Source organism: Nyctereutes procyonoides, unplaced genomic scaffold (assembly GCF_905146905.1).
Source record: "Nyctereutes procyonoides isolate TBG_1078 unplaced genomic scaffold, NYPRO_anot_genome, whole genome shotgun sequence".
In the NCBI taxonomy this organism is placed as follows: domain Eukaryota; kingdom Metazoa; phylum Chordata; class Mammalia; order Carnivora; family Canidae; genus Nyctereutes; species Nyctereutes procyonoides.
This window is the reverse complement of record NW_026575051.1, coordinates 35,369,615-35,386,958: the sequence shown is the minus strand read 5'-3', so window position 1 is coordinate 35,386,958 and position 17,344 is coordinate 35,369,615. Positions and strand designations below refer to the sequence as shown.

Sequence of the window (17,344 nt, the reverse complement as noted above, 5' to 3'; positions counted from 1 at the left end):
GGGTAGTCTAGAACCTGTGCAAGAAATTTGTTCATTATAAACCAGTAGACGTGAAAGGTTTTCAGTCTGCAAACACCAGACTCTCTCATGGTGGTGGCATCATATAATTTGGGTTCTGCTGTGGCAGGCAGCTCAGGGCAATAGCATCCTATGTTGTTCTTGCAGGTTCATTGTCAAATATGTAATAATAGTAGTGGCTAACATTTGTCCAATGCCTGATAAAGGCACTACATATCCTTATCTTCTTTAATACACATAGCAACTTTGTGTTTGGGTCATACTATTTTCTTAATTTTATAGATAGTAAATGATTGCTGAATATCACATCTCTGCTAAATCATAACGATGGGGCTGGAAGCCAAGTTTCCTGACTTTAATTCTTCTGTTCTTTTCCATACAGTATGTGCTCAATGTTTATGGAATAAAACTGAGCAAAAGTATCCAGACCCATGTATGATTTGACATTCCTTTAGTAGGAACAGACTTCTTAGGAAACGCTTCTGCTAAAAGGCTTATGACCAATATATTTCATACATTTATGCCATCCAGGTAGCCACTTATAGAGGCTCATAGCAGCTAAGATGTTTTGGTGGGTAGCGGCTTGGGTAAGTGTGTCTCAGTTCTTGCTTGGTACTTGATAATGTTCTTGGATAGTTAGGGGTTGGTATGGTGATAATCTCATGGCCAAGTAAAGCTTTGATACCATCAGGTAATGCGCTGGTAGTGAGAAATAACTGTTAACTTTTATTTAATGTTACCAACACTGAGTCAGAAAACAACAGCTTATAAAAGTTGCAGAAAACATTTTGTGCTGGTGAACCTAATATAAGGAGGGTTGATTCTCAGTATCATCAGACACAAGGGTATTTTTAGTTATTCCATAAATTTACGCCATTTCTTATTCTTAGATTTGGCAGGGGGATGAAACTCATGACATATATTTGGTCTGTACAACCTGCTGAATGCACCGTACACAACACTATCCATAGATACTTCCATATTATTTGCTTTGAGAGAGGCTGTAAGGTTTTCAGCATGAATTCTAGGACTAACTGGCTAATATCAAATTCTCCTACATGCCTGAAGTAATCACATCAAGCACATGGTCCCACATGGGGCTGTATGCAGACACTTACTCAAGAATAGATTTATACTATTTGCTGCTGTATGCTTCTTAAAAAAAAAGGCCACCCATAACACTGTCTTTATCACAGAAATAGTAGTAAATAGAGAACAAACTGGCCTTCAAGAACAGGTCATTAGCAGGCAATATGACTTCAGGAAGATCTGATCTTAAGTTATTTCAGAATAAATCTAAAGCAAATCAAAAGGAGAAAAATAATAACAGGAAAGAAGGAGATAATAATAGGAAATAGCTCCAGGAAGACTTGTTCCTAAGTTATTTCAGAATAAACCTAAAGCAACCAAAAAGGAGGAAAATAATATTAGGAAATAACATGAAATGGAGCTCTGCCTAACAATCAGAAGATCCTCTTTTCCTGAGCTGTCACTGCCTAACCCTCTAGAGTTACTTCCCCTTGACCCGCGTCTACTTCCTTTGTCACAAACGTCCCTTTAGCTGCTACTTCAGAACCTAGAACATCTTTTCATTGTAACCCCCAATTCCCAAGACCCTTCTGTGTTTAAGCTGTGAGTCTGCCATGAAGTATACAACTCTTTGTTCCTTTTGTTATAATGGTGCTTCCATCTAACATCCATAATGAGATATCTATACCAATGGCAGCCACCATCTTTGATTGGGCACTGGCTGTGGCCTTAGTCCCAGGTCCTTTATATTGATGATTTCACTTACTTAATGAGTTAAGTGTTGTTATTCATTAGTATGGAATTGTTTCCAGGGATCAGCGTTCTTTGAATTGTTACTAGTTTTGAGTAGTGCTGATCACATCATGAATTCCTCCAAAAGTTGGTCTTTGGGATAGCCCTCGCTATTTTCTTAATTTAAAGAGGTTAGTACTTAGTATTCAGTATTCAGAATTCACTGAAATATTGTATCCATAAACCACAAGTTGCCTTTTGATACTTAATGTCAAATAATTTAGGCTTTCTTAATGAAGAGAATTTCCTATTTTTTAACTGAATTCTAATATTTAGAAACACTCAAATTCAGGATGTTTTCATTTCTCTCTTTATTCTGGATACTTTCATAATTAGCAAGGTGTCTATTATGTGCGACATAGACAATTTTAACCAGAAAGTATCCAGCCATATATTTTATTAAGGAATTGATCAATATATAATAAAAGGTACAGTGTTCTAAATTTATTTTATTTCACATTGGAGACCCGCTATATGTTCTTCTTATAAAGAATAGAAATAATAAGCACTCTTGTTTGCTTTTTAGTATATTTTTAGGCTTCAGACAATTTTATTAATGACTCAGTTAATATCAACAAACCCACTGTGGACCAACAAGGCCTTTTCCTAGAAGCCTGACATGTTAGAAGACTTTTACTTTTGTATTCAAGACCAGATTTTTTTAATGGAGACATAATTAGGCCTTTGAAGGAACCTGTTAAGTACAGGTTAAGCTTCAGTCAAAATAGCACTACTGAAATGGGAATCAATGAAAATATGTTGCTTCCCCTCTGAAAGTCACAGATATGACCTTTGAAAACCTGTTACGTGGGTTATTCTGGCAAAAGAAATAAGCTGGTGACTAAGTGAGAAGTATATTAAGAGTTTTCCCACACATTATTTAACACACAATACAGCAATTCTGATTAGTAATAAGGAGAAAAGGAAGACTATTGGAAAGAAGGATAAAGAGCTGCCAGGCTAAACTCATCAACGACTGCATCTCAATGGGACAGGTGCACATGAATGTCTCAAGAATTTAAGTATGTTAGAATTATCAAAGAGAAACAAATACTAAACTTAAACTCCAATAGTTGCTTTGAAGCCTGGAATAATAAATTATCTTCCCCTTGTTGGCTAGAAGAGGCTCCTGTTTTCTCAATTTACAGTTTATCACACAACGAGTCATAGATTTTCTTTTCTTTTTTTATTTATTTATGATAGTTACAGAGAGAGAGAGAGGGGGGCAGAGACATAGGCAGAGGGAGAAGCAGGATCCATGCACCGGGAGCCCGATGTGGGACTCGATCCCGGGTCTCCAGGATCGCGCCCTGGGCCAAAGGCAGGCGCCAAACCGCTGCACCACCCAGGGATCCCCACGAGTCATAGATTTTCATTTGCATTCTATATGTAAAAGGTATTTTAAGAATGTCACATGACTGCTCTCTTTAAGGTTTTCTACTTTCGTCCTTTCAAAATGTCCATTATTACTTGTGGGGTAGGAGGGAGGATCTAGGAACCAAATTGTTAAATTGCCAGATTGCCTTGTTATCAATGGCACAATCTTGCAGACACTGACTGATAATTTCAGAAAAAAATCTTAACCTTCAGGTCAATATATTTCTGATTCTTATTCATTTTATTGCTGCTGTGTGGCCAGCAAACATACTGAGTTCTGCTTAATACAAGCCGGGGCAAATTTTCTTTGTCCTTGACCAGAGTTTTAGCTCTCACTGATGTACTTTTGATGAGTAGCAGAACAATGCAACAATTGGTAACCTAAATCTGTATTCCACAAAACAAACAACCAACCTATAAATATATATATTTATTTTTTAGTAGCCCATTGTGGGATTTGAACTCATAACCCTGAAATCAGATCTGAGCTGAAATCAAGAGTTGGACTCTTAACCTACTAAGCCACTCAGGTGCCCCTCCCAACTTATAAATATTTTGACCACAGTTTAAGAAAATGATATATTTTAATTTTGGCGACAATCTAGCACTCAAGAAATATTACTGATGATTTATTAGAGAACTTAACTTTGTTGGCCCAAAGAGATGGGAAGTTTTTTAGACAATTATAAATGCTGTATATTTTCACAAAACACTCTTTTGGATTGTCTTAAGGAATAAAATAAAAAGAAATACAGTTTATGTATTGCAGAAAGCATTACCCTATCCTGTGACATTCTTATTAGGGCACATGTTTCAATGACTGTTTTATAAATTTTTTACAATGCAAACAAGATTTTTGCTTTAACGGAAAACTATTCCTTGCTTAAAGCACACCCTTCGAGGTTATTGACTTCTGATTTTATGGCCTCTGCATTTTTCATGGCTTTTGAGCTATTTTGCAACTCTGCAAGTTGTAGATAACTGGTAGCATTGCAAAATAATTCTTTTCTATAGACATGTAAATAAATTCTGTGTAGCAGAGGTTTAATTGACTTTGCTCTCACACTGTGGAAGAAGCCAGCTTTACCTCTACTGGAATTCATTTCAATATTCCTGATCTTTATACATTTCTGTTTTTTGGATAGTCCTTTGAACTGGATGTAACATTGTACTGGTTCCCTTGTTAAGAATGACAGATTTTCCAATGGATAGTCTTTCCTCCTTTATCGATTATTAGTTGACCAGAAAGTTCAGGGTCCACTTCTGGGTTCTCTATTCTGTTCCATTGATCTATGTGTCTGTTTTTGTGCCAGTACCACACTGTCTTGATGACCACAGCTTTGTAGTACAACCTGAAATCTGGCATTGTGATGCCCTCAGATATGGTTTTCTTTTTTAAAATTCCCCTGGCTATTCGGGGTCTTTTCTGATTTCACACAAATCTTAAAATAATTTGTTCTAACTCTGAAGAAAGTCCATGGTATTTTGATAGGGATTGCATTAAACGAACATTGACATTTTCACAATATTAATTCTGCCAATCCATGAGCATGGAATATTTTTCCATCTCTTTGTGTCTTCCTCAATTTCTTTCAGAAGTGTTCTATAGTTTTTAGGGTATAGATCCTTTACCTCTTTGGTTAGGTTTATTCCTAGGTATCTTATGCTTTTGGGTGCAATTGTAAATGGGATGGACTCCTTAATTTCTCTTTCTTCAGTCTCATTGTTAGTGTATAGAAATGCCACTGATTTCTGGGCATTGATTTTGTATCCTGCCACACTACCAAATTGCTGTATGAGTTCTAGCAATCTTGGGGTGGAGGCTTTTGGGTTTTCTATGTAGAGTATCATGTCATCGGCGAAGAGGGAGAGTTTGACTTCTTCTTTGCCAATTTGAATGCCTTTAATGTCTTTTTGTTGTCTGATTGCTGAGGCTGGGACTTCCAGTACTATGTTGAATAGCAGTGGTGAGAGTGGACATCCCTGTCTTGTTCCTGATCTTAGGGGAAAGGCTCCCAGTGCTTCCCCATTGAGAATGATATTTGCTGTGGGCTTTCGTAGATGGCTTTTAAGATGTTGAGGAATGTTCCCTCTATCCCTACACTCTGAAGAGTTTAGATCAGGAATGGATGCTGTATTTTGTCAAATGCTTTCTCTGCATCTAATGAGAGGATCATATGGTTCTTGGTTTTTCTCTTGCTGATATGATGAATCACATTGATTGTTTTACGAGTGTTGAACCAGCCTTGTGTCCCAGGGATAAATCCTACTTGGTCATGGTGAATAATTTTCTTAATGTACTGTTGGATCCTATTGGCTAGTATTTTGTTGAGAATTTTTGCATCCATGTTCATCAGGGATATTGGTCTGTAATTCTCCTTTTTGGTGGGGTCTTTGTCTGGTTTTGGAATTAAGGTGATGCTGGCCTCATAGAACGAATTTGGAAGTCCTCCATCTCTTTCTATCTTTCCAAACAGCTTTAGTAGAATAGGTATGGATTCTTCTTTAAACGTTTGATAGAATTCCCCTGGGAAGCCATCTGGCCCTGGACTTTTGTATCTTGGGAGGTTTTTGATGACTGCTCAATAAATGGTGCTGGGAAAATTGGACATCCACATGCAGAAGAATGAAACTAGACCACTCTCTTTCACCATACACAAAGATAAACTCAAAATGGATGAAAGATCTAAATGTGAGACAAGATTCCATCAAAATCCTAGAGGAGAACACAGGCAACACCCTTTTTGAACTCAGCCACAGTAACTTCTTCCAAGATACATCCACGAAGGCAAAAGAAACTAAAGCAAAAATGAACTATTGGGACTTCATCAAGATAAGAAGCTTTTGCAAAGCAAAGGATACAGTCAACAAAACTAAAAGACAACCTACAGAATGGGAGAAGATATTTGCAAATGACGTATCAGATAAAGGGCTAGTTTCCAAGATCTATAAAGAACTTATTAAACTCAACACCAAAGAAACAAATAATCCAATCATGAAATGGGCAAAAGACATGAAGAGAAATCTCACAGAGGAAGACATAGACATGGCCAACACACACATGAGAAAATGCTCTGCATCACTTGCCATCAGGGAAATACAAATCAAAACCACAATGAGATACCACCTCACACCAGTGGGAATGGGGAAAATTAACAGGAAACCACAAATGTTGGAGAGGATGTGGAGAAAAGGGAACCCTCTTACACTGTTGGTGGGAATGTGAACTGGTGCAGCCACTCTGGAAAACTGTGTGGAGGTTCCTCAAAGAGTTAAAAATAGACCTGTCCTACAACCCAGCAATTGCACTGTTGGGGATTTACCCCAAAAATACATATGCAATGAAACGCCGCGACACCTGCACCTCGATGTTTATAGCAGCAATGTCCACAATAGCCAAACTGTGGAAGGAGCCTCGGTGTCCAACGAAAGATGAATGGATAAAAAAGATGTGGTTTATGTATACAATGGAATATTACTCAGCCATTAGAAATGAAAAATACCCACCATTTGCTTCAACGTGGATGGAACTGGAAGGTATTATGCTGAGTGAAGTAAGTCAATCGGAGAAGGACAAACATTATCTGTTCTCATTCATTTGGGGAATATAAATAATAGTGAAAGGGAATATGAAGGAAGGGAGAAGAAATGTGTGGGAAATATCAGAAAGGGAGACAGAACATAAAGACTCCTAACTCTGGGAAACGAACTAGGGGTGGTGGAAGGGGAGGAGGGCTGGGGGTGGGGGTGAATGGGTGATGGGCACTGAGGGGGGCACTTGACGGGATGAGCACTGGGTGTTATTCTGTATGTTGGTAAATTGAACACCAATAAAAAATAAATTTATTAAAAAAAAGAATGACAGATTTTAGAAAGAGTTAAATTCTTTAGCACGTGTCTGTATGAGGTCATGACCTTTTTATTTGCTTGGTGAACTATCCTTTAATAACAACTTAAATGAAAAGTAAGTTTTTGAGTGGAAAATTTTGAAATTAGGTGTCTATAATCTCTGATATCACAGATGGTTACCAGTTTTCTCTTTTTCACTTTTTGTGCCATAATTTTACTTTAGCTTTAATTCAGTTACTATTCCTTTTTTTAACCTCAGATAAACTTCTTGATGAATGGTAAGCCAGTGCAAAATTGGTAATTTAAATCTGTGTTCCACAAAGTTAAAACAAACAACTTATCAAGATTTTAATCACAGTTTAAAAAAATAATGTATCCTTATTTTGGCAACAATCTAGCACTCAAGAAGTGCTTCTGATGATTTATAAGAGAACTTAATTTTGTTGAGCCATAGAGATGACAAAACTCTTTAGACAATTTTAGTGCTCCCTTTTGGAAGTTAATGTTTTTATTGAGACCTTTCATAAATGATTCATAGAAATCATTACACTGTATTCAAAGGAAACATTTCACAATATCCAAAAAACAAAAACAGATTTTTATACTTACTGTGCCCCACCAGAGAGCATCTGCATATGTAGAAAACTCTTTATTGGCATCCTTTTCCACAAGATAGACAAGGAAAGATGAAAATATAAGAACCAAAAATCCTATGTACCAAGCTGTGATTAATTCCTAGATATAAAAAGAATAAAAAGCTGTTAGAGGTAAAAAAATCTGTGAAAAAGGACAAAAAATCTATGTATTCATTTTTCTACTTTTTGGATATTTATGACAATGTATAAATATACATACATATATATTTATGGAATTTACTTTTTTATTCAGAGAATGTCCCAGTGAACAGAACCACTTCCTCAGTCTTTTATTTTTATGGTTGCACAGTATTCTAAATACATGGGTTTACTATAATTTATTTGAAGCATGAGGACTTGGAAAGCAGTATTTTTTTATTTGAGTAGAGTTGACACACAGTTACATTAGTTTCAGGTGTACAGCATCGTGATTCCATTTCTCTGTATGTTATGCTGTGCTCACCACAAGTGTTACTGCCATCTGTCACCACACATCACTATTACAGTATCACTGACTAGATGCCCTGTGCTGTGACTTTCATTCCTGTGACTTTGTCATTCCATAACTGTAACGCTGTCTCTTTCTCTCCCTTTCACCGATTTTGCCTCTTCTCCCAATCTCCTTCCCTCTGGCAACCATATGGTGACTTTTAAGTAATCCATTATACATTGTGCTTTAACTAATTTCTGAAATGACTAAGTGTGCTTGATGGGTTCATTAAATATTCCATGGAAATCAACGAAAAGGTTTCTAAAGTCTTATTCTATAATTCAGAAAGCAAGCCTTACTTTGCTGTGAGCATAGACCACTGAACCTAGTAATTTCCAAGTGCCTCCCCTTCGGTCCATGCGCACCATGCGGAGGATCTGTAGGAAACGGAGACTTCTGAGTGCGGACGTTGCAAAAATATTACCCTGAGTTTTTGCAGAAACAACTGCTATTGAAGCGATAAGGACAATGGTATCTGAAAGAAACAGGTTGAAATAGCCGTAAGTAGCAGGACTTGGACGTTTTGTTGCTCAAAATAGTGTTTCAGAAAGGTTCGCTTTGACCTATCTGAGGCACAGATAAACAGATCCTGAACCCTAGCCTGAAGTAGTGGCTACCTGGGCTCTGTGACAATTGAAAAATGAAAGAACAGAGAACAGGATCTACTTATTATCTTGGTTCTGACTCTTTGGCCACTGTATGCTTTACCTATGCAATTCTGTATCATTTGCTACTTAACCTTGGACAAATTGGATGGACAATGGCCTTTGGAAAGTTGAGTGTTCCAGGGAGTACTAAGGCTGTATTCTTAGTTCCAGGGAGTACTAAGGCTCTGGTTTCATTTGCATTCCTGTCTGACAGAAAGGAACTTCTGCCTCAGCCCTACCATGGAGGCTTCCTTCTTAATGCCATAGAGACATCCTACCCTGCGTGGCTATGAAAGTTCTTCTTGGTATAACCATGTCTCTTGTTTTCTTTCCAAAGATGCTCGTGGCTTCTTTCTGCAAAAAATTCCCTTGTGTTGTGGAGTCTGCAACTTCATATACTAACAAAGGCCTCAGCTAAGTTGGGCACTCTAAGCTCTCTGGATAGAGTACTCTCTATACCTGGTCAGTCAATTATGTGTAAGTTTGGTATACAAATTAAATAATTGTAAATTTATTACAACAGAGTATTAATTATCTTCACTGTGCATTGCATGGGAATGGATATTTGATGTTTGGCATATTGGCATTTGACGTAAAAAATATCTACCCTTTTGCAAGCTAAGAAAGAGAAACAGGGCAGCTAATAAAGGCATAGAAAAGATAAAAGGGGACTTAATTGCTCCAAGGGCAAATATCTGAGTGATGGGAAGTAGGCTTTGAAGTGGGAGAAGTAAAGTGGGAATGAATGGCCTCCTATGGCAATTTTAAAATAAGTTAACTTGACCTTAACATCCTCAAATAAAATTTCTTTCCTGCTCCAAGTGGGCTGTGCATGACTGGGCATCCACACTCCAGAGAGGAGTTCCACTTCAAGGGCATTGGATTTATAATGTTTCTGTGATCCTCAGGATTAACTGCTGTATGAATGTGTATTCATCATCCAGCTCAATTCTTTTTCCTGTACTGAGAGAAGTCTCATCTCTGGATGTGGACTGAGCAGGTCTTTTGAATGACTCTCCTGGTGCCCCTTTTGGTCAGGATTTGGAGTGGCTGTCAGTACAGGGTCAGCTGAAGAGCTTTTTCCAATCAGATCTAACCACTATATGACTTTGTGGGTAGGGGCACAGAGAGCCACAAGCAAATCCTTGAGTTATAGCTCTATGCAGCTATTAGAAATGGGAAGGAATTAAATGTGTTGACACAGACACCAAAGACATATTTTAAGTTAATAAAAAGGCACTTGCAAAGCTGTATGTACAATGTGATCTTATTATAATAAAAAATAAATGACTAGGAAAATCTTACATATATATGCATGCAAATATAACAATATATGTATGCAAATACATATGCAAATATATATAATATATGCAGATATATACAATAATATGTATATATGTATACAATAATCTGTATATCTGTATATCTGTATGTATATATACACAGATTCTTACCATTAATTCTCTCCAGAGGTAGAGAGTGGGGTGAGTATGTGGGTAAAGGGACTTTTTACTTTCTAAGTTATTAATTTCTGTAATACTGAATTTTATAATAATGAAAATGTCTTTTGAAATCAGAAAAAATCTTTAGGAAAGAGTTAAGTGTAAAAACATCTCTTGATTTGCATCATTTGGAGAGATTTACTCCTGAGACAAGTGGTTTATAGACAAAAAGACATTTCTTTTTGGCCCCGCTAGATATGTATTTGCTTTTATTTCTCATTGTAATCCTGCTTCCTTCCAAGTGTACAAAGGAAAGAAAAAGGAACAATATCTGATTTACTGTGTTAAAATATTTGAGATAGTAGAAATAAGTAAATGACTTGCAGGGATGCAGAAAATACAGCACTTAAAACTTACTGCATGCCTGGCACTTTCTTTAGTTCTGTGTTTTTTACAAATGTTAATTATTTCATCCTTATAACAACTGTTTTGGTTAGGTCTTCTACAGATCCCATTTTACAGATGAGAAAAGTGAGGCACAAAAAGCACATATTGTATTAGTTTAGAAGAATCAGCTATTGAGCTGTTAAATTACAGCACAAAACTATGAAGTTAGAATGAAGCTATGAAGTTAATTCATTAGAGAAAACCTAGACAAAGTTTGAGACAATTAAAAAAATTATGCACGCAGTGAATCATAATCTAAGTGTTTGAAGTCACAAAATATGCAAAGGTAACTACAGATGTGATTTAACACCCTCATTGTAATTCAGATCAGATGAGAAAATTGGAGTTCAGTAAAATGAAATCACAGATGAGCGACCAAATGGCAAAAAATGAACACAGTCACAAAAATGTTTCTGGTTGGAATACAGTCCTCTACTGAATTTTGCTGTCAGAACCACCTAGAATATTTCCAAGGCCAATATTTTAGAAGTTATGACTACTCTTTATTTTTACATGTGTATTTACTCTTTTTTGCAGTCTGCTATAGAATGGAGGCTCCACAAGGTTGGATACCTGTAGCCTAAGTACCTACAACAGTGCCTGAAACATGGTAATCACTTGATAAATATTTATAGAATGAAGTTAGATTAAACACTCAAGGTAGCTTGAGCTTTGTTCTGTTACCACATCAGTGTTTTAATAACTAGAATAAGAATCTGAAATACTCTTAAATTAATCAAGGGATCACTTCAAAATTCCATCTTGAATTCTATTACAACATAATAAATTATAGCTATCATTCTTTAAAGTGATAAATATCACTAAGATTTCCATTTTATAAAATTAGGTGGGGGCAGTCTTTAAAGATAGTGACATAGGAAGCTCCTGAACTCCCTTCCTCCCACAGAGTCATCAAACAAACCATTGCACATGGACTAATTCCCTGTGAAGGAAATCCAGAAATTAGCCAAGGGACTCCTACACATTTGGTAAATAAGAAAATACCCATATTGGAATGAGTAGGAAAGGCTAAGACATAATCTTGCCTTAAACTTCACTCCTAGTCCAGTATCATACAAACGGGAGGTCACTCCCAAATTCCAGCTTCTCCCTGAGAGGCTTAGGGTTTGGACCCACATTTAGCCTCCTAACTTTAAAACTCCTACTTGAGGGACAGGACTTCCAAACACCTTGCTCTGAAAGCCAATAGTCTTGAACTACAAGACTAGACTTGTAGTCTAGTCTACAAGACTAGAGCAAACAAAGAAGCAGCTATTAATGGGAGTGAGCATCATTGCGGCTACCACCCCAGGGCTCAGCGAAGAAGGAACAGGCAGAAAGGCCCATTTCAGTCTTTCTCTCAAAGGATTCTATTTGCATATTTTTTAAAAGTTTTAAATTCCAGTTAGTTAACATACAATGTAATATTAGTTTCAGGTGTACAATATAGTAATTCAACACTTCCATATATCACCTGGTGATGATCATCACAAGCGCTCTCCTTATAATCCCCATTACCTATTTTACCATATACGACAACCCCATAGCTAACATCATAGTCAATGGTAAAAAAATAAGAGCTATCTCTCTAAAATAAGGAATAAAATAAGGATGCCCAATCTTGCCACTTTTATTCAGCATTGTATCTAAAGTCTCAGCCAGAGCACTCAGGCAAGAAAAAGAAATTAAAGATACCCAAATTGGAAAGGAAGAAATAAAACTGTTATTATTTGGAGATGATATGATATTATATATAGAAAGCACTAAAGATTCCACCAAAACATTATTGGAACTAATAAATGAATCAAGTAAAGTTGCGGCATTACAAAATCAATATACAAAAATAAGTTGTGTTTCTATACACTAACAATGATCTCTGAAAAAGAAAAATAAATCCTCCTTAGTATAACATCAACAAGAATAAAATACATAGGGATAAATTTAACCAAGGAGGTGAAAGATCTGTTTGTTGACAACTATAAGACACTGATGAAAGAAACTAAAATAGACAAAAATAAATAAAGATATTCCATGCTCATGGACTGGAAGAATATTTTAAAATGCCTACACTACTCAAAGCAATCTATAGATTCAATGCAATCTCTCTCTAAATTCCAATGGCATTATATGTTCTCATTCATTTGGGGAATATAAATAATAGTGAAAGGGAATATAAGGGAAGGGAGAAGAAATGTGTGGGAAATATCAGAAAGGGAGACAGAACATGAAGACTCCTAACTCTGGGAAATGAACTAGGGGTGGTGGAAGGGGAGGAGGGCGGGGGGTGGGGGTGAATGGGTGACGGGCACTGAGGGGGGCACTTGACGGGATGAGCACTGGGTGTTATTCTGTATGTTGGCAAATTGAACACCAATAAAAAATAAATTTATTATAAAAAAATAAATTCCAATGGCATTTTCCACAGAAATAGAACAAACAATGCTAAAATTTGTATAGAACCACAAAAGACACGGAATAGTCAAAGCAATCTTGAGGAAAAAAAGAACAAGCTGGAAGCATCATGCTCCCTGATTTCAAACTATATTACAAAGCTGTAATAATCAAAATCACAGAGTATCAGCATAAAAATACAGATCACACAGATCAATGGAACAGAATAGAGAGCCCAGAAATAAACCATGGATACATGATCAATTAATTAATGACAAAGGAGCCAGAAATATACAATGGGGAAAGGATAATCTTGTCAATAAATGGTGCTGGGAAAACTTGATAGCCATATACAAAAGAATAAAACTGGGCCACTATCTCATACCATACACAAAAATCAACTAAAGATATATTAAAGATTTAAGTGTAACACCTGACTCCCTAAAAGTTCTAGAAGGAAAGAGAGTAAGCTTCTTGCATTGATCTTGACAATGAGTTTTTGAACTTGGCACCAAAAACAAAGGCAACAAAAGCAAAAATAAACAGGTGGGATCACATCAAACCAAAAAGCTTTTGTACATAAAAGGAAAGCAACAAAATGAAAAGGCAATGTACAATAGGAGAAAATATTTGCAAATCATTATCCGATAAGGATTTAATATTCAAAATATATAAATAACTCATATAACTTAATAGTAAAATAATCTAATTAAAAATGGGCAGAGGAAATGAATAGATGTTATTCCAAATAAGATACACAAATGGCTAACAGATATAATGAAAAGGTGCTCAACATCACTAATCATAAGATAATGCAAATCGAAACCATACTGAGATATTACTTTACCCCTATTAAAATGACTATTATAAAAAAGACAAGACATAAAAAATGCTTGTGAGGATGTAAAGGAAAGAGAACCCTTGGGCACTGTTGGTGGGAATGTAAATTGGTATGTTCATTATAGAAAACACTATGGAGGTTGTTCCAAAAATTAAAAATAGTGGAATAGATGATGGAATATTTTTCAGCCATGAGAAAGAAGAGAATTGTAATGTTTACAACAACACGGATAGACCTTGAGGGCATTATGTTAACTGAAATGAGTCAGACAGAGAAAGACAAATGCTGTACATCACTTATGTGAGGAATGTAAAAAAGTTGAACTTGTAGAAACAGAGACTAAAATTATGATTACCAGGAGCTGGGATTGGAGAAATGGGGAGATGCTGGTCAAAGACTAAAACTTCCAGCTATAAGATAAATAAATTTTGGGGAATTTATGCATAGCATGGTGATTATAATTAATGACGCTGTATTATATATTTGAAAGTTGCAAAGAGAGTAAATGTTAAATGTTTTCATCACTAAACATAAATGGTAATTAGATATGATGGAAGTGTTAGCTAACAATCAGTTTGCAATATATAAGTATATCAAATGAACAGGTTGCACACCTTAAACTTACACCTTGTTTTAAGTCAACTGTATCTCAATAAGGATGGAGAAAAATCAGGCAGAGTAGCTTAAGCTGTGCAATTAATCATTTAAAATGTTTTTTGAAAGAGAGGAGCCTTGTCTTAAGTGAATATACCACATTTTAGTATAAAGTAGAGACTATAGACAGCCCTCAAAGGTCATTGGCTCCATATTCATTTGTTTATTCATTCATGCATTAAGCAGTTAATTGAATGTCAAATATTATATTAGATGTTTGCATTAGAAATGAATATTCATTAATCCATTAGATCATCAATCTATCACAAATATAAATTAAATCCCTACCATGTACCATGCATAGTGCTAAATACTTTTTGTACACCAATGTTGTCAATGGGGATGATTTTGCCTCCCAGGGGACATGTAGACATATTTGGTTGTCTTAATTGGGAAGGGGATTACTCCTGGTATCTAGTGGTAAAGGCCAAGGTTGCTGTAAAACAATCTACAATGCTCAGACTAGTCCCCAGGATAAACAATTACCTAGTGCCAAATGTCAATGGTGCCAACATCAGGAAACCCTGATGTACGTGACTTCATTTAATCCTCCTATAAGCTAGACCTCCAGTGACCATCTCCTTCTTGCAAGTGAAGAACTAAACTAAGACTTGCAGTGGTCAACTAGCCAAGTCCCAATATCCTAAGTGGCTGAGCTGACCATTCCTTGACATCAAAGTTGTGTCCTTAAAAGTTATGGAATACCATTCCTTGGATAAACAAAATCCAATGTCACATGGGTGGGGTGGGATGGGGAATAGAGAATGGGCTGGGAAAGCAAGTGGATAATAAAGCAGGAAGAAATTGTTATCACATGACACATTCAGGGGAGAGCAGAATGCAGAGAGAAAAATAATACTAAAAGCTAATAATACTTTTATGGATACATCAAGAGAAAATGGGGCTAGAGGAAGAAATGAACTGTTAATAAACAAGGAGGAACTCCAAATTGCATGAAAAGAAAAAAAAGCATGTAATCCGGAGCTCTTAAAATCTACTTCTCCCAAAGGAAACAGCTGTGAACAAGATGGGAACTAGTGAAGATAGTTATTAATTACAAGCAGCCCATTAGAAATGTGAAATATAGGCTTATGAGGTAGTAGGAAGTAGGTTCACATACTTACTGAATCACTTAGAATGATTTACGGATGAGTTCTCGAGATTTGAGGAGACTGCAAAGATTTGAGTGGAGTAAATACTGTAATGATATTTAAGACACATAGGGACTATATAAGAGCATATTATTAGACTCTACTGGAACTTTGCTCCAGTATTATTTAGTCAGCAAAATCAATATAAATTGATCACCTTGGACTTTGTGGAAAAGGGATTAGTTACTGAAATACTGAAGGTCCCTCATTTATAAGATGGATTCATATCTAAGGCCACCCTAACATGCACCCAAAGATTGGGTTAAAGCAAGATTAAATGCATGGATGGAGCTAAAGAGTATAATGCTAAGCGAAATAAGTCAGTCAGAGAAAGACAAATACCATGATTTCACTTATATGTGGAATTTAAGAAATGAAACAAATGAGTGAAGGGGAAGAGAGAGAGAGAGAGAGAGAGAGAGAGAGAGAGAGAGAGAGAGAAATAAAGAAACAGACTCTTAATTATAGAGAACACACTGATGGTTACCAGAGAGAAGGTGGGTGGGGGGATGGGTGAAATAGAGGATGGGGATTAAAGAGGGCGCTTGTATGAGGAGCACTGGGTGATGTATGGAAGTGTTGAATCACTATATTGTAAACTTGAAACTAATATAATGCTGTACTAATTAATTGGAATTAAAAGAATAACTTTTAAAAAAGGCAAGATGAACTATACACCTGAACTTGATGGGATGTATTTTGTTGCTACAATTATATGACATAATATATCTATCAGAAAGTATATTTTTACCATACCTGGCTTAATTAAAATCATAATAGGAAGAACTAAATCATTTGGATTAAACAAATCATGGTTGAACACTTTTAAACTAGGAATTTTCAGGTTAGATCGATTCTAACCACAAAGGGGTTACATCTTGAATCCTAGAAACTGTGTGGAGACTTTAGGCTTTTTAAAATTTTTGTAAATAATGTTGGTCTCAGAAAATTTTCCCTGATAGCTAACACAAATTTCTGTCTTGGACTTTAAACTCATTTCATCTTGTTATCTCTGGGAAAAATAGAAGCGCAACAAATAAAATATTCTTCTACCACTTTTTAAAATTCTAAATCTTTGAGCTTTTGTTAGTGGCCTCACTATAAGCTAAACTTTGGATGATTTAAATGAAATATATATTTTAAAATAATAAAAATAGTAGCTGCCATAAAATATCAAAACACCAGATGTAAGTAGTATAAGGTAGAAAGGAAATCTATTTAGTTAGCCAATTATCATTAATGAATTTCAGGTTACTTTAATTTTTGTTATTAAAATGATGCTGAAATGAACAGTTTAGTACACATATTTTTGTAGGTTAAGGATAAATTCCTAGAGATTAGATTGCTGGGTTGAATGTTAGCACATAAAATATTTTGATATTCAAAACATTTTGATGTTTTGATATTCAAATACCTTCCAAAAAGATAATACCAATTATTACTAACAATGCATGAAAGTAATTATTTTTCTGTCTCCTTGCTAATACAAAGTAATGCTAATAAAAATAACAATAGTAATAATAACAGCTAACACAGTAACAGTTTACTATGTGATAGATATTGTTCCAAGCATTTTCAAGT

General features: G+C 35.8%; 1 protein-coding gene across 2 annotated transcripts in view; it reads right to left on the bottom strand.

Moving 5' to 3' along the window:
* The window catches only part of KCNQ5 (potassium voltage-gated channel subfamily Q member 5), a 504,327-nt gene that overhangs the window by 95,798 nt on the left and 391,185 nt on the right, over positions 1 to 17,344 (bottom strand). For both annotated transcript variants that reach the window (XM_055330921.1, XM_055330922.1), the window contains exons 4-5: positions 8,490 to 8,665; positions 7,675 to 7,800 (exon numbers count right to left, since the gene is read on the bottom strand). In XM_055330921.1, the coding sequence (XP_055186896.1) occupies positions 7,675 to 7,800; positions 8,490 to 8,665 (302 nt within the window). The remainder of the gene's footprint in view (positions 1 to 7,674; positions 7,801 to 8,489; positions 8,666 to 17,344) is intronic.